Source organism: Porites lutea, chromosome 7 (assembly GCF_958299795.1).
Source record: "Porites lutea chromosome 7, jaPorLute2.1, whole genome shotgun sequence".
In the NCBI taxonomy this organism is placed as follows: Eukaryota; Metazoa; Cnidaria; class Anthozoa; order Scleractinia; family Poritidae; genus Porites; species Porites lutea.
The window spans coordinates 1,639,666-1,661,621 of record NC_133207.1 but is presented as its reverse complement, the minus strand read 5'-3'; the positions used below and the strand labels follow the sequence as shown (position 1 = coordinate 1,661,621).

At 38.7% G+C, this 21,956-nt stretch overlaps 1 protein-coding gene across 3 annotated transcripts; it reads left to right on the top strand.

Annotated features, from left to right (window-relative positions):
* Positions 1 to 73: 73 nt before the first annotated feature.
* On the top strand, positions 74 to 21,956 carry LOC140944271 (phosphatidylinositol-3-phosphate phosphatase MTMR1-like). 3 transcript variants are annotated; one of them, XM_073393406.1, is made up of 25 exons: positions 74 to 281; positions 4,254 to 4,427; positions 4,574 to 4,740; positions 5,981 to 6,165; positions 6,446 to 6,591; positions 7,508 to 7,579; positions 8,066 to 8,171; positions 8,645 to 8,695; positions 9,363 to 9,453; positions 9,561 to 9,644; positions 10,778 to 10,879; positions 11,691 to 11,770; positions 12,411 to 12,516; positions 13,149 to 13,305; positions 14,210 to 14,269; positions 14,429 to 14,548; positions 15,097 to 15,147; positions 15,258 to 15,329; positions 16,298 to 16,404; positions 16,920 to 17,058; positions 17,447 to 17,864; positions 18,737 to 18,811; positions 19,428 to 19,502; positions 19,753 to 19,832; positions 20,262 to 21,956. In XM_073393406.1, the coding sequence occupies exons 1-25, from the start codon at positions 210 to 212 to the stop codon at positions 20,475 to 20,477; spliced, it is 3,006 nt and encodes a 1,001-aa protein (XP_073249507.1). In that variant the 5' UTR covers positions 74 to 209; the 3' UTR covers positions 20,478 to 21,956. The 3 variants fall into 3 exon arrangements, with proteins under 3 accessions (XP_073249507.1, XP_073249509.1, XP_073249508.1); XM_073393407.1 differs by lacking the exon at positions 74 to 281 and adding an exon at positions 2,650 to 2,905; XM_073393408.1 differs by lacking the exon at positions 14,429 to 14,548.

Sequence of the window (21,956 nt, the reverse complement as noted above, 5' to 3'; positions counted from 1 at the left end):
CGACAATTTTAATTGGCTTATGAAAATTTCTCCAATCAGCGTTGTTGTTAGAAAATTCCAAGTTCTACATTTATTTTGTCACGTGATATCTCGAAGAGTAAGATGGCGGAAGGCATTGCAATATTTCAGTATTAGCTTCAGCGGAAATCGAGGGAGGCTAAAAAATGCCCACAGACATTTCGAGAAACAAGGACATTTAGGGGAAGGTTATGGAAAGAAAGTCACTAAGACTTGAACAGCTGCAAAAAATTTTCGATGAAGCTCCTTCCTCCACTGTTGTGGTAAGTACATAGCGAAGTAAAAATATTATGAAGAAGATTAACAGCTGATCATTTGCTGATCTGGCCAGTAACTTTCCTTCTAAAGCTAAATTCGTTCCGTAAGAGTAAGACTGTTGCAATTTTTTTGTTTTTGAGCTACCCTTTATAAACATTTTAAGCAATATCAGAACGAGTTCCTTTTAATGTTTGTTTCGAGTTACGTTGGTTATGATCTAGAGTTCATCATCGATAATCTTTTTTTAATGACAGACATGAAGAATCATAAATATTTTTAGTTCCTGAGGAGATTGCAACACATGCATTAAATATTTTTTCTAACACATCGTGTATAGGAGTCGGTGTCAGTTCATTGATTTGCAAAGTTATGAGTCGAAGTATTAAATTAAGATGTAGCAATACAGGTTATCTCAAAATATGTGATGGAATGCTGCTTTATTAGTCCTTACAAATTGAAATAATTTGTAAGAATTTTAATGCTTTAAGCTTATATTTATATTTAAACTAGAAGCTTAAATTTATTATGTTTACTTAAGCTGCCTATGATTTAAAACATGAAGCTGCTGATTTACAATGAGGGGGCTTAATAAATTTATATCAATATACAGATACATACAGATTTAAAGGTTGAAAACTGTAAGACTGTTACTTAAGTGTCACACAGTAAATGATCATCATCTGCATATATTATTTTGTATCAAGCACTCCTGCAACTTAGTGAAGCAATCTACACAATGTCATTATTTTGTTTGTTAATATAGCGATACAAATTTTGTATGTTATATGTACGTGTATAAATATTTGAGAGATCAAATATGCAAAAACAAAGCAAAATAATAATAATAATAATAATAATAATAATAATAATGATAAAAATGAAATAAAAAAAAATTAAAACTGACAATACTGACAAACAGAACTTACAAAACTTGAAAATGAGACATGATGGCTAGATTTTAATATGGTTTTAAATTAACTGATTGATTTAATCTGCAATAAAGCGACTGGCAGAAGTTAGAATAGACCATCAAATGACAAACCATTGCATGGATTAGGTAGGATCAGTGATGGATTAAGTGAAGATTAGATGATGACTTCAAAATGATGTTTAATAGAAATATATTGGGCAAATTGTCGTGGAAAGTAGAAAGAAACTGGCTGGCAATGCACAAAAAAAAAACACAATTTGAGCTCAGGGAATAAATAATGCTTAATATGCCATGAACCTGCAACCTCCCAGATACTGATTGGGTGATCTAACCACTTAGTTACAGAGGCAATAATGAGGACCTTCAGTCTCGATCATAATAAATTATTTTTCTTGTTTCTTTTTTAAAGAAGTTTATGCCTAAAATATGAATCTTAAAATCAACATTGAGTGAAGGAAAGGGGACAAGTACATGTCCTTGAGCTCAAGAATGTTGTGTCTTGTGTCCTTTTGAGGAGTGTTTTGAAGAATTATTGCCGTGATTGCTGGGCTCAAGTTCTTCTGAGTTTTCCTTTGTCAACCATTTTGATTACTCCTACTGTCAATCAACGGTTGGAGTCATTTATAAAAATGTAGGGTCACCTCATGTTACATAAGTGAAGCTTACATTGAAAATGGCTGCTGTATTTCACAAGAATGACCGACAAAAACAAAACAGCAAAGGGCAAACTTACTTTCCAGAGAAATGTTAAATATATGAGACTGCTGAGACCTTACGAAATGTTTCTAGTGATAATAATTGGAAACATTCTTTTTTTTCTGTGTGTGCATGTACATGGGTGGCCAAAAAACAGATTTTCAGTTTGAGTGGCAATTAATGTGATTGAAGTTTCTTTTGATAGAAGCACATCAGTGCTGAAAGATTTTCCCTTCAGTAGACCAGCAAGACTGCACTGTACACCACTACATGCCAGGTTTTTTTTTTTCCGGTGGCTTTGTTGCCTTCTAAGTACAGTATGTCATTTCCGGGTTTATATCGCGTGACAGCCCTGTGATTCAAAAAATAAAAAAGCTCCCATATCCACATACAAAATCCAGCCTGATCTCCATGCATAAATTTCCTTAAAGTACTAAGTGAGAGCATTTGATAATAGATCAAAGCATTTCCCTTTGGCAACAATTTTATTAATTCTTGTTACCTTTTCTCTTGAGGATGTATGGATAATTGTTAGGAGAAAATTGATTTGGTCTTTTCTGGGGCTTTGAGGGTTAGAAAGGGTCACGACATGGATCATTGACCCCTCTTTTAAAATAGTGGGTATTTCCATGGCTACCCTGGATTACAAAGGATAATCTTACACTCTTGTGTTACTTTAAATTGTCTCTTGCCACAGATCTTTGTTTTCCCAAGGAAATGTGATCCTTCTTTGGTCATTCGCCAAGGATAGAAACTTATGCAACGAAACTAAACTTAACATCAATGGGTTTTTTTCGTGTCAACATTTATTAATAGTAAATTAATTGTCACAATGTGGTCATGAGAAGACAAAGATGTCTGATCTTGAAGTTGCATTGAACTTCAAAGACACTTTGACATGTCTAATGGGCAAGATAACTCAAGCTGGGTTTTGTTGTTTTTGTGAAAATGAGGAGTACAGGATTTCAGTGTTATTTACATCAAAATGGAGGTTGTTTTGAGGTAAAAAAACATTTTAAGAGTTGTTATCTACCTCCTCTACGGTTAATTTAATCTTTAATTTATCAGAGGTGATTCCTGTTTTGAAGTGCTACATCTGTAAGAGCCATCTTTTAGTGTCTTCCAAAAGATCTGTTGACATTAACCAATTCTTTATAATTAAGGGGCAAATACATGACGTTGCACATGTACATGTATGAATGTTATGAATTGTGTGACATTATATTATTTACAGAATGTAACATGTTTAGAATTTTACTCCATGTGTTTAGTTGAAGTTGGTGAATGTGGATCAGTTGAATACATCATTTCAAGGATTGTATTGTTTTGACCTTGATTCTTCCCGATAACCTTTATTCTGCTACATGTACACGTTATCTACAGCATAACTACCTTTAAGGTATCGATCCCACGAGGTGAAATAACCAGCAACCTTTAATAAAAATGATATAGCTTTAGCTTGGTAACTTTAAAGAGAACCACATGCTTTTGCATTGCATGGGAATGCATAACATGTACAGTGTACATGTACATATGTTATAGGTCAAAATTAAATTCAGGTCAAAATTTTTTTTAACCTAGGTTGATTCTCTTTTTCCTTAATTCATGAATAATAACTATTACTCATGAATTAGGGCTAGGAGACAAAGGAATTATTAACCTATTTAAGTTTGACTTGATTGTAACACGTACACACACTGGATGGGGCCAATGTAAGTGTTGTGGTTCAGTTTTATCCTTGGTTCAAATTTTATTTCCCTTTGTTTTAAACTCATTATCATACATTACCATACCCCAAAACAAACGCAAATAAAATTTAAACCAAGGATAAAATAACACTTGAACTACAACATAAGCATAGTCAAAAGCATTATGTCTGCAGTCTGAATGCAGAACACTAAAAGAATTTATAGGATTGATATTACTGTTGATTGAACGAATGATCCTCTATTTCTTTGCAAGTATTACAGTAAAATATTAGTTTGAACAAGAAATATGTGAATCGCAGAACCATGTGAAGATTGGGGCAAGGGGGGGGGGGGTAGGAGAAATGAAACTACTTGTGTAACCGGGGGGGGGGGGTTAAAAACTGGACCTGTAAATGTAATCAAAGGAACCTGGCTGGTTGGAGAAAATTTGAGCCCACGATTCTGACTGGGATTGGATTGGGCATCACTGGGTATTGCTGTGCAGGTTGATGAAATTATTTTGGATCAATAGCCAAAGTTGCGTAAATCTCTTGTTTACCTTAGCCTTTCACTGATAGAACTTCAGAGTGTGATGTCAGTTCACTCCACCTTAATTTTTTCTGTTATTTTAAATCTTCATTGTTTTACAATATTCTTTGCAGCCCTCTAAACTCACATTGCATGAAAAGTTCTTCACTCACCCTCCATTGCTGCCGGGGGAACAGATAGTTTCCCAGCAAGATCAAGTGACCTGTGTTGACACCTTTAATGATGTTGCTCAAGGGATTCTCCATATCACCACATACAGGATTATCTTTGCTGGCTGTTATGCCCAGGTATTGAAATATTCTCATATAGTGTAATGGAAACTTGGATAGGTGGTATACAGGCTGAACAAGTTTTTTGTTCAATTATTGAAATAAAAATATAAGCATAAATTCACATGAATTAGTGTAATTTTTTCAATTTTTGTTGTATGTAGTCCTATTTAGAACAAGGAGAATATGAATATTTAGAAGCTGAACCCGAGGAAGTGGCAAGGCGAGGACATTACTATCAAACCCGTTCTAGAAAGACGTCTTTTGGTCCCCGTGCAAAATTGCACAATGCCAGGAGTTGTGATGACGCAGAAACCAAGCAGATGAAAAGGTATACAAACTGCATATTTATTCTGCAGCCCTGAAAAAACAAAAAATGAAAGTAAGAAAAGGAGCATACAGTAGAAATTATCCCGTTAAATTGAACTCTAAATGGAAACAACAAAAAAATGAGTTAGTTGGGTTTCAAGTGAATGGGGTCGATTGCAAAAATGAAATTCAATTTGCCATGTTACAAATTGATAGTTACTGATTTTTCTGCACTTCAGTGTATGGTGCAGTGCGAATTTAACTTATTTCATCAGAAATGGTAACACGATTAGGCATTGTTTATGGTAAAACTTGATCAGTTCGTTTCACTAATTAAAATGAATTAGAAATTGATGTAGTGTTGACCAACGTTAGTTTTAGTGTTTTTGCGGGTGTTAACCTCTCAGGGGAGGATAACATTGGGTGGTACAAAATGAATAATAGTTAATGGGATGACATCCGACCAGAGTAACAAGAATAAGAATTTGATTTATGAGGGTAAATTTCAATGAATTTTTTATCAAGCTTGAGTTAGGGGAGAATTCAAGTCACCCGAGTTTGAGTTAACCAAGTGAAAATTACTGAAGAGTGGGGTAAAATCCATGGGAAATTAGACTTAATTCGAGTTAGTGGGGAGTTTGAGTTATTCAAGTTCGAGTTATCGGGGTTCTACTCTACTTGTAAACCTGTTCTTGAGAATGATATGCTATAATTGTATTGTTTGTTGTACATGTTTACTGGTCTATGCAGAAACCAGTACATTAAAGTTATAATTAATTTATTGAGTTTCTTATATGCACATAGAAGGAGTAAAATCTAATGCCGTAAGGTCATGTACATATTAAAGCCATTACATTTTCATTTTTTCTAGTTTTGTGAGAGAAATCAGAAAACTATGATCAGTTCACGAAATAATATTTAATAGGAATATGTTGCTTGTACATTAATTTGACCAAACTTATTATTGTTGTTGTTCTCAGTTACTTCTTCTTTTGCTTTATGTACTTTTTTCCTCACATTCCTTTGTTCATTGATGTTTCTGAGCTTTGTTGGTGCTCAAAAGTGCTTTGTACTGTTAGTCACTGCATCCCTAAAGTGTGGAGATATTTGCACAAAACAATCTAACTGCCAAAAAAAAAGCAAACATTGATGGGAAGCTGTCTCAATTAAAAGCTTCCAGAATTTCACATACATGCTATTGTGGCCTTGTATTTAGCAAAGTCCTTCAGATCTAATTCAAATATTTTTCCTTATGTCTAAAGGTTATCTGCACACAATCTGTCCAAAAGAGTCAAAGGAGCCAGTGGAATCGTTAGAGGGGTGAGACATTCTCAGTCCATGATAAGAAAAACTCCCACAGTTGCTGCTCTTCCTGGTTTGGCTGATCAGAGCCTGAAACTCCAAACTCTGAGACCCGTACATATTTTATCAAACATTGAACATGTTGGTGAGTTTTTGTACTTGTATTTACAGGTAGCTATTGCTGGTTTGCATGTGACCTCAGGACAGCTGTATTGGTGGTCAAGAAAAAAAGCTTTTCTCCCTGCTGGAAGCTGACCTCTGATGTAAGATATATATACCCTTACAGAGATTTTGCCAGCTGGTCGGACAATGCCCAAAAGTAGACTTCTCTGATTGCCATTATTTATATTCAGAAGTCAGCCCCAGCAGAGGTGTGAAAGGAAAGATTGAAGCAAACTTAAGTTCATTCTGTTTCTCTCTTGCAGACCATGATTATGAAATTGTGGCATCCATTCCTTTAGCAAGTATATGTGATGTAAAAAAGTTTTCCAGGAAGAACATGCCTAAAGACAAGCAAATGTTTTTAATGGATGGATTTGAAGTCTTCTGTAGTAATATTCAGTCATATAGGGTATGAAAAGCTAATGTTTGAGCTCTCAGAAGCTGTGTAGTTAATTTTGAAGTAATTACACACAGGATAACAATTTGAGTTTCACCCCTTAAATGTGTGTTGAAAATCTTGTGAGTTTCCAACATGTGCTTTGAATGCCGGTAACATTAAAGTCAAGAGCAGCTTTTAGCACTGTACATACATGAAGTAGATGATTGGCACATATCATAACTATTTTGATAGTTTGTTTATGGTAGAGATTAATAGGGATAATCTGACCAATAGGACTGTGAATTGTAAATTATTTAAACGTATGAGTCTTTTACTGTGCTGAGTGAGAATGTAAAGAATTGTTTTGTTTTGTACATGTTTAAGACCAAAGTCAAAGACTATGTGATTAAGAAACAGTTGTAATAGTTGTAGTTCATATCAGTTCATAAATCAGGAAGTCCGCCCTCTGATATTACTTACTACTATTTAGAATACAGCGGAAATCATCTAAAAGCTCACCAGAGCTTGCTTGATCTCCTGCCTTGTAATAATGTAATACTGTAAAATTCCGAAAATAAGCCCCGGGGCTTATATTTTTCAAAGGCCCTTTTTGAGAAGCTTATTTTTGGAGGGGCTTATATTCGGAGGGGCTTATCTATGGAGGGAAATTTGCGTTTCAAAATCGATTGGGCTAGCCTTATAGTTAGAAGTGAATTTACCATTTTTGCTTTGTTTTACTTTGTATTTGAGGGCAATTTAGCAAGTGCAAGTCCCCGGGGGGCTTATATTTGGAGGAGCTAATTAACGGAAGGTTGTTTGCGTTACCAGTTCGGGGGGCTTATATTTGGAGGGGCTTGTACATGGAGGGACTTATTTTCGGAATTTTATGGTAGGTTATGTTTATGAATGTATGGTAAATAAAGGCACTTCTTCTTCTTTGTTTCAGTTCTGTTTAGGTCTTCAGAGTACTAGTGATGCTGAAACTGTAATCAAAACTATTCATCTTCATTCCAAAAGAGTAAGCCACATAATTTACAGAGCAGGGTATCATTAATGATGTGCAAAAAAATATATTGGTTGAATAATGAATATTAGTTTGGAACCTCGTCGTCATCATCAATGTCATCATCATCATCATCATAATCATTGTCTTGTCTCTGTCGTCATTGCCGTTGTTGCTGTCGTCATCATCATCATTATCGTTGTCATCATCACCATCATCATCTTCATTGTTGTTGTTGTTGTTGTTGTTGTTGTCTTCATCGTTATCATCATCATCATCATCATCATCATCATCATCATCATACTTTGTGTTGTGTGTTTTATCTTTCTTCTGTTTCAAGGCCATCTCACTTGTCAGAATTAAATATTTACCCATAACAGGGCCCCTCTCATAAGTTGCACAAGATGCTACAAGCCTCCAGAAGTTGAATCTGGAGGTGACATGTACACTGTGCATAAAATGTAACTCATGGTTCCTGAATTTATCTGGTTTTTTTTGCAGGGGTTTCCTAAGTTATTTTCCTTTATTCACAAGACTGCTATTCTGCTGCCTAAGTCATGCGATATTTTAGACAGGAGAGATGCTCCTAACTTCTACGATTTTAAATGTAAGTAAAATGGTCAGGCAAGGTGTTCTTGTTACAGAGTATCTGAACAGGTAGTATTGAAATGACGAAAATGTCAGAGAAAATTAAACTATTCAGAGAGTGAAGTTCTGATCAAACTCATTCAATTATTGCTTATGAAAAGTTGAGCACTTTCTGAAATCCATTCCTTAAGTGAAAATAGAATAATATTGTATGTTACACATTGTTTTACTTTGCGGTATCTGTTCAAGATCTCTTTACTTAATTAATAAGGTTTTTGTGACAATCCTAATTAGCGCAGGCAGTAACTTCTTTTTATGAGTTAGGGATCATGTAACACCAAGATTGAGAGATTGATACAAATCTTGATTGAAAGCCCCCATCATTTCCTTTCATGCACTACAGTTTCATGTGTGAATAAATAGTCTTACAAAGGTTATGGCAGAGTTACCTTTCATCATAAATAAGTCAATATTGTGCTTGATCCTTTGTAGCAGAATGTGACAGATTAAAGCTGTTTCACACAGACAACTGGAGGATATCTGGTAAGTGTTATTTTTTATTCTCAGTGAAGTAAAAGTTAGCTGTACTCTTTATTAGGAAGTACATTAGTCTGTATTGAGTGGATGTTGCTGTTGTACTCAACATCACATGGCTTCTTTTCATCTAACTATCAAAATCTTCATCACCTCACTGTATCTGCCTTATAAGCTTTCAAGAAGCTTTCGCTTCACAGCCTGGTCTGAGTTTGCCTAAACCTGTTCAATGTGTCATGTTGATTTATACCTGCACTGTAGCTGTTCAAAAGATGAATAATGCTATTCACTGGTTAAATCTTTTATCCACTGGGTAACGCAGTTGGTTTTCTTAATACTTATTCAGTGTATGGTGATTTATCCAGTGCATATTGCTATCCACTTTTTGAACAACTGGGCCCAATTGTTCGAAGGCCGATTAGCGCTAACCCGGGTTAACTTTTAACCTCGGTTTTTTTTTTCTTTTGATCAAAAGCATTTTCCCGGATAATTTTCTCTTTTCTTTTTAGAGCATCCGATCATCAAATTGTAGGCAAAAAGAATAAAACTGAATTTGCTTTTTAAGCTTTCGTATCTGAATTCAAATTTCGCACTAACCCTGGGTTATCTTAACCCTGCTTTGAACAACAGGCCCTGGCTAGTACAATAAATTTGTAATGTTATTGTGTTCTTTTAGGAGAGAATCATCCATTGCAATACCCTATGAAGACAGTTATCCCTTTATCGGTGACAAATGAGGAACTAACTGAGGTGGCCAAGTATCACAGGTAAAATCTTAATTATATCCTGATCGAGCTGCATGTCATAAGACCAGAGAAGTAAGGGTCAATATGGAAATATGATTGTGTGCTTTTCTGGATTTTTTCATCTTCAGAGAGGGCTGTTTTCCAGCTGTATGTTGGAGACACCAGGAAAGTGGTGCAGTTTTATTAAGATCTTCAGCCGCTCAATTTAGAAGGTATGTGAAATATTTATTATTATTATTATTATTATTATTATTGTTATTATTGTCTTATTTTAATAACAAGTGCAGTCAAAACGTGTTATAATACGTTTCAACCGTTCTGTGATTCTTCTAAAAATCATACCCCGGCTGAAAAACCATACCGCGGCGGCACATAGCCCCGGCAAATAGCTATAAAGCCTGGAACTTAACAGTTTCAAGTTACATGTATTTGGATGAAGCATGTACTAGTTAGGTTTTTTCCACTTCAAATAAACATTAACTTGCCTTTTTTATATGGGGGAGTACCTCCCCACCGTGGACTGCCTTGATTTCGCCATAAATATCTTATCCCAATAAGCTCATCCCGGGTTTCCGAGGGTAAATGAGCATAAGAGAGCAGACGGTTTACGGTAAAGTCGCCCGACGTGGCGGTCGCCCGAAATGTTTTAGTCAAGTCCCCCGAAATGCTGGCTCGAAATTGTGTCATACTCAACGACATTGTTGCATCCTTACTACCATTTACCACGCTTGTTTCGTCTCATCGAAGAATAAAGAACGAGATACCTCTTGTTTCGTGTCATGATAGTAATAAGAACGAGCCGTATTTAAAAACACAAATTTAAGTTTGTTTCTCTGTGCACTTCACCTGGTAAAATTCGGGCGACATGAGTCTGCATTTCAGGCGACTTAACTCGGATTTTGGGCGACAAAACTTCGGGCTAGATGACTTTTGGGGCGACTTGGCCGGTTACCGAGTAGACAGGCGTTATTGGTTTCTTTACTGACTTTATGATAAGGACACATTTTATGGTGTATCGGGTCGTTTCGCCCGATGGCAGTTCGCCCAGACCTAGTCGATTCGCCCGATGTGTTATGTATTTGTCGTTCTTTAAGCCTGAGAAAAAGGAATAAGCATGGAAAGACAGTGACTGCACATGTGGAATCAAAGTTTAACTAAAATAACATCTCGGAGAACTAGGTTCACCATGTTGTAGAGTGTTGTATGTCATCGGGAGAATCTACTTAAGTCCTAGCGAACGCCTTTGGGCGAATTGACTTTCGGGCGAAACGACCGCAATTCATTTATGGTCCTGGCAGCGTTGTAACTGTACAATGAACGGTCATTTTTCCTTTATGTTACCCAGAGGATTGAGAGACTCAAGATGCCAGGCTGATGAAAAGTACCTTATAGCTGTCAGTTCATGCAGCGAGGCCGCCACCAACAAGCTTGTGGTTTTTACAGAGCAGTATGTGTTTCTTTGTCATTTTTTATTGATTCTGAAACTAATTCATATTATCAGGGCTTAATAATTTTGTTTACTGCATGAACTTACATAATCGAATGTGATGGACCGGAGAGCACTATAATCAACTTAATTCTCACACTTTATCCCCAAAGCCGCGTTTTCAAAAAGATGGTAGGACAGGGGAATATTTGATGAGGTGATATTTGGTAAAGAAATACCAGAAAGTGTCAAATGTTTTTTAAAAAAACATAAACTTTTCGGGTTTATGACCCTTCTTCAGTGGGAGAAAAACCGTTGCCAGGTGAATATCTGTCTTGGTTCAGATGATGGTCCATGACAAGCCTTTCGTCTTGTCTCCTTCATCATCCTCCTATTATAAGAAAACGCAAAAGTACCATGGAACACCACTGTTCGGAAATAACGTGAAAAGTTCGTGGGAGGTTTGGTATGTCGCTACCTCTCTGTTATACATCTACATCACCTCACATCATATATATTTGACTGATTTAGCAACAGCACGGGAGCGTCGTTTGACGACAGGAAAGCGAGCGGAAAGGACTAAACTCGACTTCTGGTGCCCAATTTGCCGCTCAGCCATTGGTCAAGCCAGTTGTTTGATTTGCGCGCGCCGTCGTCAACTGACGTTCCCGTTCTGTTGCTAAATCAGCCTATTATACGTGGGGTGAGTGACAGTAAGATCATAAGTAGACCCATAGCGTTAGTTAAGAGGACACGGTGCACTGTTGTCCTCTAATCTTTTACGAGATACAGTCCAATTACAATAACTATAGCTTTTCGTTTGCTTTCTCAGAGTTCGGCAGTTTGGGGGTGGTTTACTTAACTCTTCTCAGACACAGATGACGGGACAGCTTACTCCAGAAGAAGGCGAAAGTGTGTAAATAGACTGTACTGAAAACTTGTATGCTCTATCATATTTGATATACTCACTGAAAACTACGCGCTCTGTGTTTTTTCTTTGCCTATAATCTGTTTGAGTACAGAGGCCTTCTTTGGGGGAAGGGGGTTTGTATGTCCTTAGCCTGAATTTTAAACCTTTCATTTCGCGGCGTATTAAAGAGGAAGCCTTGTCCCTCTAGATATTTTACTATTGTATCTGCGATTGTCCTTGTTAGTGACGCCTCGTGTCGTTTGTCGTCATTTCAGCTGTATTTTGTCACTGTCTCAAGGCCCGGATGTCGCTTGTCGAATTTTACCCAATCAGGGCCTCAGAAGAGACATACGGATGACGTCACGGGAAAATTGTGTTGTTTGTTTTGAGCAATATGGCGCACAGTTTTGTGCATGTAGGTACATTTTTCGTGATTATTACAAACTGAACAGTGAAGGCCTCCAAAAGATTAAGCAGGAGTTGTTGATAAGTAAGAGAAAGAAAAAAAAGACAGACATCAAAGTATTCTTGGTGACTTGAAAATGCCCCCTGTACTTACTATTTTTCAGTTCATAATGAGGAGTATTTTCACTGCACAGCATTTTCAAAGTTTAACATTTACCGTGAATATTATTCTTGCAGCCTTCTTTTATCCGAACACCAAATTCATATACGCTGATGCTTTACCTGATTTTAAAGCAGTCAAACAGAGTGCGTACAAGCTACAAGCGGTGCTTTCAAATAGAGGGTAGGTATTTTGTCATTAGATCAACAATTCGTCACTTTTGAATCGAGATGGAAAGTGGGACGAGTTAACTTTCTCAAAGACTTCTGGAACTGTTACTAAGACAGGGAAAAAAATTGGCCAATAGCTGACCGGCACGTTTCCGGTAACGATCCCGCAAACAATAGCGGGACACATTCCGGCTCCAGTTTTTCGCCTTTGAAGGGGCGAATGTTATTTGGTTCATCCTCGGTTGTTTTGGCTGAATACTAAAAATATGCACCATACTCGAATCATCATTCGGTTCATCCTCGGTTGTTTTGGCTGAATACTAAAAATATGCACCATACTCGAATCATCATTCGTCTCGATGGCGTCGTTTCTGCTAGACTTGTGATTTAATGGACTTACAAATAAGCGACGCCCTGGCAAAATGGCCGTATCAAAAAGCATTATGATTTTGATAGAAGCGCCGCGTTGTTTTTTGGGTCGAGTATTTGAAGTAAGGTAGCCACTTGTCAGGGTAAGCTGCGATAGGCCTGGGATTGTGCAGTTGTACCAACACCCCCACCCCCCCCCCCCACAGGTTCAATATAACCTTGATTAAAGAAGACTCAGTGATTGACACGCAGCTCGACTTTCATTTCTTATTACAGTGATGATAGTAAATGGCATTCCTCTTTGGATGACGCTGATTGGCTGAGTCAAATCAGTGAACTTCTCCAAACTGCCACTCAAATTTCAGTTGCCATGGAGTGTGACAAATCGTGTGTATTAGTCAGTTACGAAGATGGTATTGACAGAACGGCTCAGGTGCGTTGATAACAGCCATTACTTTTCCTCACTGATTCTTTGGGAGTATATATGTTGTGGTTCAATTTTGTCCATGGCTTAAATTTTGTAAAACTCATTATCATAGATTACCATACTATATGGAAAACTATATATTGTCTGAAAAGGGAGGGTGAAATCTGGCTATTAATTGGATCTGTACATAGGCTACGTTGTTTCTAACTGTGTCGAATTGTGATACCATTTATCGGCGAGCTACTGCGAGTTCTTTGCGGAAAAGTTATCACTACATAAAGATGGGAAAAATAGCCATGATTCTTTGGGAGTATATATGTTGTGGTTCAATTTTGTCCATGGCTTAAATTTTCTAAAACTCATTATCATAGATTACCATACTATATGGAAAACTATATATTGTCTGAAAAGGGACGGTGAAATCTGGCTATTAATTGGATGCTTTATACGATTACTATTTGACGTCACCTACGATACACGATTTTCAGCGCGATTTTAAAAACCACGCTCGTAAACTAGCGCCTTTTATTGGCGATTTTTCGCCACGAAATCGTCGTTGTTCTAGTCTGTGTAAAGGACCCCCTCCCCTCTCCGATTTTTCCTGAGGGGAGGGGGTCTGTACATAGGCTACGTTGTTTCTAACTGTGTCGAATTGTGATACCATTTATCGGCGAGCTACTGCGAGTTCTTTGCGGAAAAGTTATCACTACATAAAGATGGGAAAAATAGCCATGAATTTGCATCATTTGGGTTTCGTGCTACACGTTGTGTAGCTTTTGAGCAGGGTCTCCTATCGTCGTCCCCGTAAGCACACGCTGTCTCGCCCTCTCTTCGCCCTGTCCCCCTCCAAGAAACCCAGTCCACAGGCTACACCTTTTGGCACTCACGAGGTTTATTCTTTGTTTACTAGGTGGCCAGTTTAGCGCAGCTGTTGCTAGATCCATATTACAGAACTGTAAGCGGATTTCAGGTAAATTAGGGGTGGGAAAGGTCTTACTTTTTCTGTTTCTGTTTACACGAGATGGTAGTATGCCGCAGAAGTAAGAAAAAGGTTGAACTGTCTCAACAGTTTTGTCCGAGTTTGTAGCATAAGATTAATATCTCCACATGTCGAACTGTATCTCTGTAGGTTTTGATTCAGAAAGAGTGGTTGTCGTTTGGTCACAAATTTCACGACCGCACCCTCTACCCTCGACCGCCAGAGGAACACAGCCCTGTTTTTCTACAGTGGTTAGACTGTGTTTGGCAGGTAAGGTGATAGTGTCTACAAACCGTAGCCTGAGAAAAAAGGCCGACATTTCGCGACGTCACCACTGGTTTTCCCGCCAAATGACGTCTGAGAAACGAGCGCAGATATTCCATACTGATGACGTGTCTATCCAGATTTGGGTGGTGCTTCTCATTGGTTGAAGCAAATTTCCCTCGCGGCTCGACCAATCACGATCCGTCACTTTCCGTTGTCAGCCTTGTAGGTTAGGATAAAAAATTACAGTAGTTTCAGTTACTACCTGTACTCAAGAAAAAATGACAGGAATTTTCTGACAGAGCCGGTGAGAGTTATAGATGGTCGTATTATAATAAGTTTGTTCGGTTTCTCTGGTGAAAGTTGTTCGAGATAACGAGGATAAATTGGGTGTTTCTCGGTGTCTTGTCAATCTTTTGTATTACGTCCTTTTGTGATTGCACACCTACACAACACCAAGAAACCATCGGTGAAATTAAGTGAATTTTGATCAAAGTGACGCAGGTTAGGAAAAATGACCAATAAAAAAACTGTCTCCGTTTATTTCTCTTCAGGTGCTTCAACAGTTCCCGTTTTCATTCCAGTTCAACAGTCTATTACTGGAGGTAAGTCTTTCTTCTTTTTAAATCCTCTGGTTACGCGTGTCTTGTCTACGCGAGCCCGCTTGAGTTCATAAACAAATGCAATTGTAAAACCTTTGTTTCTGTGTTTGCAGGTGATTGCAGAACACGTGTATTCATCTCGGTTTGGAACCTTTATTGTCAACTCCGAAAGAGAACGAGATGAGGTGCGTTTACTTGACATCCTTTGTTTGTTAATCCTCAATACTAACAAGTGAATGGGCAAAGCAGTGACTCTCTATATAACCATCATTGTGTTTGACCTACCGAGATACAAGGATCACACTTTAGTTTGTTTTTTGTGGTACTTGCCTTGTGTAATGCGTCTTTTCGGGGAGAACTTTGAAAGTCCTCTGCGACTGATTACAATGAAGACGCTCTCGTAAGCGGCTAGCTGTTCTTAAGGAAGCGGTCAGTGGTCAGCCCCATTTAAGGATACGTCACTAAGGTGTCCCTTTTAGAGAATTTCGACTGTAGTCGTTTTTTTTTTCTTTTTCTAACAAACCCAGAAAAGTATAAATGGCCGTTTTTATACTACAGTGGCATTATTCGCCTGGACGAACTTGGGCAAACATATGAAGTTCATCTGGTTATGCGTGTAATTATGAGTATAAAGACGGTATAATACGTCTTATGCCCGTCTTTATACTAGAGACGCATAACCAGACGAACTTCAAAATGTTTACCGAAGTTTGTCCAGACGGATAATTCGTCCTTAGTATAAAAACGGCCAATGTGGGCTTTGTTGACACGTAAAACTACTTGGATACTGTTTCTTATAATGATGAGCCATTTTGAGGTCGCATGTGACTCTGGGCGTCGATGTTGTGACGATCTGCACCATGGGGCTGTTTTGGGACACTGTCGCTTATTGTATTCGGGGACTTACTGGGGAGGCGCCGGTCAGCTATTGGCCAATTTGTTTTCCTCTTCCTTGTAACATTCCCAGAAGTCGTTGCGAAAGTTAACTCGTCCCAGTTTCCTTCTCCAAGTTACAAGGGTGCGCGCGAAACTAGGTCATAATTCGTCCCCCCAAAGCAAGCCCATGGTGCAATTAGATAGAAGAGCGACCCAGGCTTCGCGCAAGTTCAAAATGGCCTGAAGAAAATCTTGAGAGATTTTTCTGTCGTTGCAGGAGGATATTGAGGAGAAAACTCTTTCACTCTGGACCTGGCTTAACGTCAATTCAATGTCAGACCCTGACAAATTTGTCAATCAGCGCTATTTTAACCAGCACCGGAGGTATTGAATTTATCTGAAGTTCATTTAATTATAACAATAAATCAGACTTTTTGTGAAGCTCGTTGCACGCTTCCCTCTTAAAACAATTTAGTCAGTAGTAAGGCCGGTTAACTACCAGAAAAAAAAAACAAACCTTGTGACACTTGAATGAAAGAGAAGCCAGTACCGTAACAAATACTGTTTACATTGGGCGATCTGTAGCTGAGAATGTCTTGAAGGAATATTGATCATCGTATATCCAGCCATCTTGACCCAACAAGATTGGTCAATTAAAGATTTATTATATGGCCAATAGGAGAACTGTTTCTTGCGGGACCAACGCGGGAAATCCCGAGCGGAGCGGGCAAGATGGGTCCATCTTGCCCCGCTCGGGTAGCCACTCAGAACACAGGATTTGCCTCATCTCAGTTGCCCGCTCGACGATTCAGCCATATAATAAAACAAGTTAGTGCGTTGTGTGGTTGGTGTTGTGCTGAGCTGTATAAAAATGAGTCCTTGTTTGTTTTTGCCCCTAGAGTTCTGCACCCTGAATACAAGATACCTTGTCTAAAGCTTTGGTCGTCATTTTATGTCAATCGGTACCGTACTGATCACGTGCAGGATGCTGCTAAAGCAGCTGAGATACAGGCCCTCAAGCTGGAGAACGAGTACCAGGTATTACAGTATAACCAATCATTGACTAATTCAAAAACAAAAATTTCCTTTTGTACTTATTAATTGGTTCGATTACATGTTACATCCGCCTCTTTAGAAACAGGCAGAGAACTGGAGCCGAATTTACGTCCCGCAAATTTTTCTGGGATGGTTACTGAGGACGCGCCAGTCAGCTATTGGCCGATTTTTACTTACTTCTAATTTGCTGAAAGAAAACACACTGGCTCATCATCTGCTTGTAATCCCCGAAATGTCAAGATTTCTTGTTTACACTGGAATCGAGGCTCTGAGTTCTGTACCAGTTTCAGAGGCGTATAGCAACTCGACATTTATCAATGTTTACATAAAAGAGAAAGTCGAGAAAGACCAACTTTCCTCTTTTTTTCAGGATCTGTTAGAAAGATATTCTAAACTGATACATCAGTTAGCGGATGTCGACTCCAAAGATACTTCCTCAACGCTTTCTATTCACACGGCTACCTTATCTCGTGCGTTACAAAAGAAAAACTCTTACGATCCTATTGGGTCACTTCACAGTGGCAGCAACGGTTCTCTCAACCACGCTCTTGATGTATCCGGGCACTGGGCGAGTTTTGGCTCCAGCTTAGGCGAGGAGGACCCGGATTCATTTTCGTCATCAATGACGTCATTATCCCTTAAGAGACGCATGACCCGTAGTCGTTCGTTAGATGATATGTTAGATGTTAATATGCGCCAAAAACGAGCTTCGAAGAAAGCGACGTCGAAGCGTCGAGTTGGAAGCAGTAAATTTTACACAGAACAAATCCTCAACGTAATAAATAAAGGTAAATACTTGTCACTTCCTTTTTTTTTCAGTGACCATTGCAGTCATCTTTTCCCTCGTCATGGTTAACTTGCTGTTGTTATAAAGACTTTGAACTCAAAAGGGTGTTTCCGGCCGATTTCCCCTCAATTTCAACTCTAACATAAAAAGTCGCACAATTTAGGCTATAAACAGCTATTAAAGCTTCCCGTAACTTGTCTTGTAACGGCGAAACAAGATTTTGGGACTAGTTGTTAGAACGGTTGTCAAGCGTGACTGGAGCTTTTGAAAATTGTCTTAAAAAATGACTAAAAAACTGCCGAGGGAACAACTCCACAAGTGTATGTTATGGAGGTTGCCGTCTCGAAGAGACACCAGGGAGCTTTAGTAACGATGACGGCGACGGCGACGGCGACGGCGACGGCGACGGCGACGGCAACGAGAACGTCAAAACAGCAATAGGTTTATTAAGCAAAACAACAGGTTGGCACGTGCATCACGCTTTTTTGTACATTTCTTTACCGTTACTGCACGACTACGACGTAAAAAAGGCCTAATTTCACGTTTTATGGAGGACGTCAACAAGCGACGACGAAATTTTCTTTCTCTTTCTAAACTTGCTTGAGGTCCCCAAGAAATCAATTCCAGGGAAATTTGCTTACATTAGACATTTTCAGCGAATTGGAATAAACTCGACCAAGTTTGATAAAAAAAGCTAATTTATTTTAAAAGTGACGTTTTCGCCGCCGTCGCCGTCGCCGATGCTAAAACTCAAACCGAGGGAGCAGACTATATCTTACTTACCGTGTTCGATGAACAGAAACTGTTTTATTTTCAAATTGTTTTATAAGTATCACTATTGTAACTTATTTCATAATCCTTTTGATTTACAAGAGCCTGCTAATGATGTGAGGAACCACCCCATTGCAGAGAAATACAGCAGCTTGAAGGAGTACCTTGACAGTACAGGTGACTAGAGCAGAATGTAACCGTATCATTTAAAATGCAATTTGTGTATTCCTCTTGTATGTAGTATGTAAAATTTCGCCAACAGTTAGGAAGTCTGAATGTATCGCCTACCGCTCTGAATACCAGTTCGTGTATACACATTGCATGGTCACAGCTAACCAGCCTCGTTTCTAGGATCACTCTGTTTCAGATACCCTGGAAACTTGTAACTGTGGTATCTTGTCTTTCACAATTACTCAGTTTACATGTTCAGGTCTAATGCAACTTGCTATGAACACGGCAATTCCTGCCCTACAGTTTCGGTCCGTCCGTAGGAGGCGGGGGAAGGGGGGGGGGGGGGGTGGGGGGGGGGAGAGTATGATTTGAAGAGGCGTAGGGGATAGTGGGAACGGAAGGGTTTTTAAGTTTGTCCTCCCCCCTCCCCCTTGCCGAGGCGATACTCAATTTATTTAGTGAGCTGCTATCTTGTCAAACGAAAAATTTCCTTATAGACTTCTTGTCTAATACCCCTAGTACCTCTACCGTCTCATTTGATTTCTCTTACCTAAGCGGCTTACAACCGTTCCTAGTTACTGTAATTACTTTAAGTACCTTTATATTATCCATTTCGTTTCAGGTATTGACCATCAATCAGACAGAGATGTGCACGTTTCCGACACGCAGTGTTGTGGTTTCATGGTTAAACAAGGGCGTAAGTTCTTTTGTTTTTTGGTCCTCTTTCGATCCTCTTGGAGAATTGCGCTATTCAAGTCATTTCACCGCGCTCAGTTAAATGTAGTTTTTCCAGTACAATATTAGTTATTGTTAACTTGCAAGTCGAGTGCGAGGCCAGAGTTTACACCAAAGGGCACCCGTGTTCAAGATTAAAAGATTTACACAGGAATTTTTGTTATGTATGAAATATCCATTCCAACAGAGCTCCCTTTCTCTTGTTTTTTTAGAGGTTCGAAAAAGTTGGAAAAAGCGGTGGTTCGTACTTGACCTCACAAAGAAATACTTAGCTTACTTCGAAACTGAGAAGGTACAGTACAATTTTTAATTTGAACGTTTGTTTTTAAGTGAAGTATGTTCGGTAAATCCACAAAACTGCGGGTGTGGTAAATTAAGAAACTTAATTGCAGATATGCACGCTATTTTTAGAAAAATTGAAGGCATTTTCACGATGGCGACATTTGACTACAACGAGCAGAATTCATTACGTGTTTGCTTTCTCATTCAATTCTCTTTTGTAATTTGCGTTGTGATTGGCTAAAAAATCCCGCGTCATTTTCTCAACCAATCAGATCTAAAATCAGAAGCCACTATGACTTACTTTCACGTGTTTTTCCCGCGCTTGTACATGCTACACTTCGAGATATGATTGGTTCGTTTAATTGTCAGCTGGTGTTGTGATTGGCCATGGTGCTTAATTAGCAGTTACCTATCTGTTAACACTAAATTAAATTTACAGGCAGACAGCCCCAAAGGCGCCATCAGCTGCAAGGCGATCACTCGTGTTTATGAACACCGGAACTGCGGCAAGAACAAACGTCACTTCCTGTTTTGTGTGGACACGCCAGATCGGACGTACACTATGAACGCTCCAAGCGAGCAAAGCATGAACATTTGGATGACATGTTTGAACATGTCACCGACCGCAATTGAACTTCAGAGAGATCAAACGTAGCATTACCGACATGAGAATCCTTAAGTGTAACACTTAGGCTGATATTAATCCTTTATCTGCCCACCCTTCCACAGTAGAACCCTAAAATTACATTCCAGCCAAAGATGACAGCCTGGTTGGTTCTCTGAATCGTCACACAACTCTGCTGGGGAGGAGCGTTGCGTGACGGCGCAAAGAGCCTATTCGTAGGAGATAATGCTCGGGTCAAACGCCTTATTTACATGAGCTGAACCGAATCGTAATGTGTGACAGCAACAGCTTTTGCTTATTAACTTTAGGTTCGGCTCATGTGAACTAAGGCGTTTAACCCGAGTCCAACAAATTGTACATATTGAAACAAAAAAGACTGAAATTTGTACAGGAAAAAAAATGAACCAGTTATTTTTGTAGATAATGAATTTTCACATAGCAAGGCTTTGTGATTGGCAAAGATTATTTATTACGACATTTTGAGAGGTTTTGAAGTTGCCATTTGTCTGGATACCATTGTTTCGGTGGTGTCTTTATTGCGATCAGCTACAACAAAATTTTAGAAAACTTGAATTTTAAACAACCTTGACTTGCATGAATAGTTAACGTTGGTGTGTTTCTTTGAGAAAATTCGAGAATGGATAGCTATTCCCAGATATTGAACTGGGACTTATTACGTCCATGGAAACGGAAGACTGCAAATGACCCCTTAGCGTGACACAGGAGCCAATATGGCCCCTGCGTGACAATGATATGGCGGGAATACGGTACGCATCATCTGTTCTTGTTCCTCTTCTTGTTAAGTAACATATGTGCGCAAAGCGCAAGTTTTAAATTGACATGACATTCTTACGATTAATTGCGGGTTTTGCAAATTTCATTTATTCCCACTTGATGATTCGTGTGTAACCTCAATCAGTCGCGAAAGACACAAACGCGTGAACAAAGTAAAATTCACCTCATTTGCCACTTTAGAACGAGAAAGGAAACTGGGCCGAATTAAGTTTCCCAAAGACTTCTGGGACTGTTTCTGGCGACAGGGAGAAAAATTGGCCAATAGCTGACCGCCGCGTAACCATCCCAGAAACAATTGCGAGACGGATTTCGGCTCCAGTCACCTTTCTCGTTTCTAAAGTGGCGAATTATACGATGACGTCATTTTATTACTACGACCAGAATCTTTCAGGGTTTTGATTTCTTGTGCAAATTAGGGTTTTTGTTCTTTAAACTTCGCTGATAATACCAAATTTTAAAATGAAAGGAAAAACGAAAAGTATTCTGGTCATAATAGTAAAATGACGCCATCGTGCAAATGGCCTACTGGCTATCCGCAGATCCAATACTTACAGAGAGATATCATAAAAAATATAACTGACACCCTGCGAATAGAAATTTGAAAGTTATTGCTACTAGCTGTTGAGTTCTTGAGAGGTCAACATTGCTTTGAGAGCAATAAAATAGTTATTTTTACTCATGTTCGTCGTAAAAAAGGTGTAAAATAGAAAACAA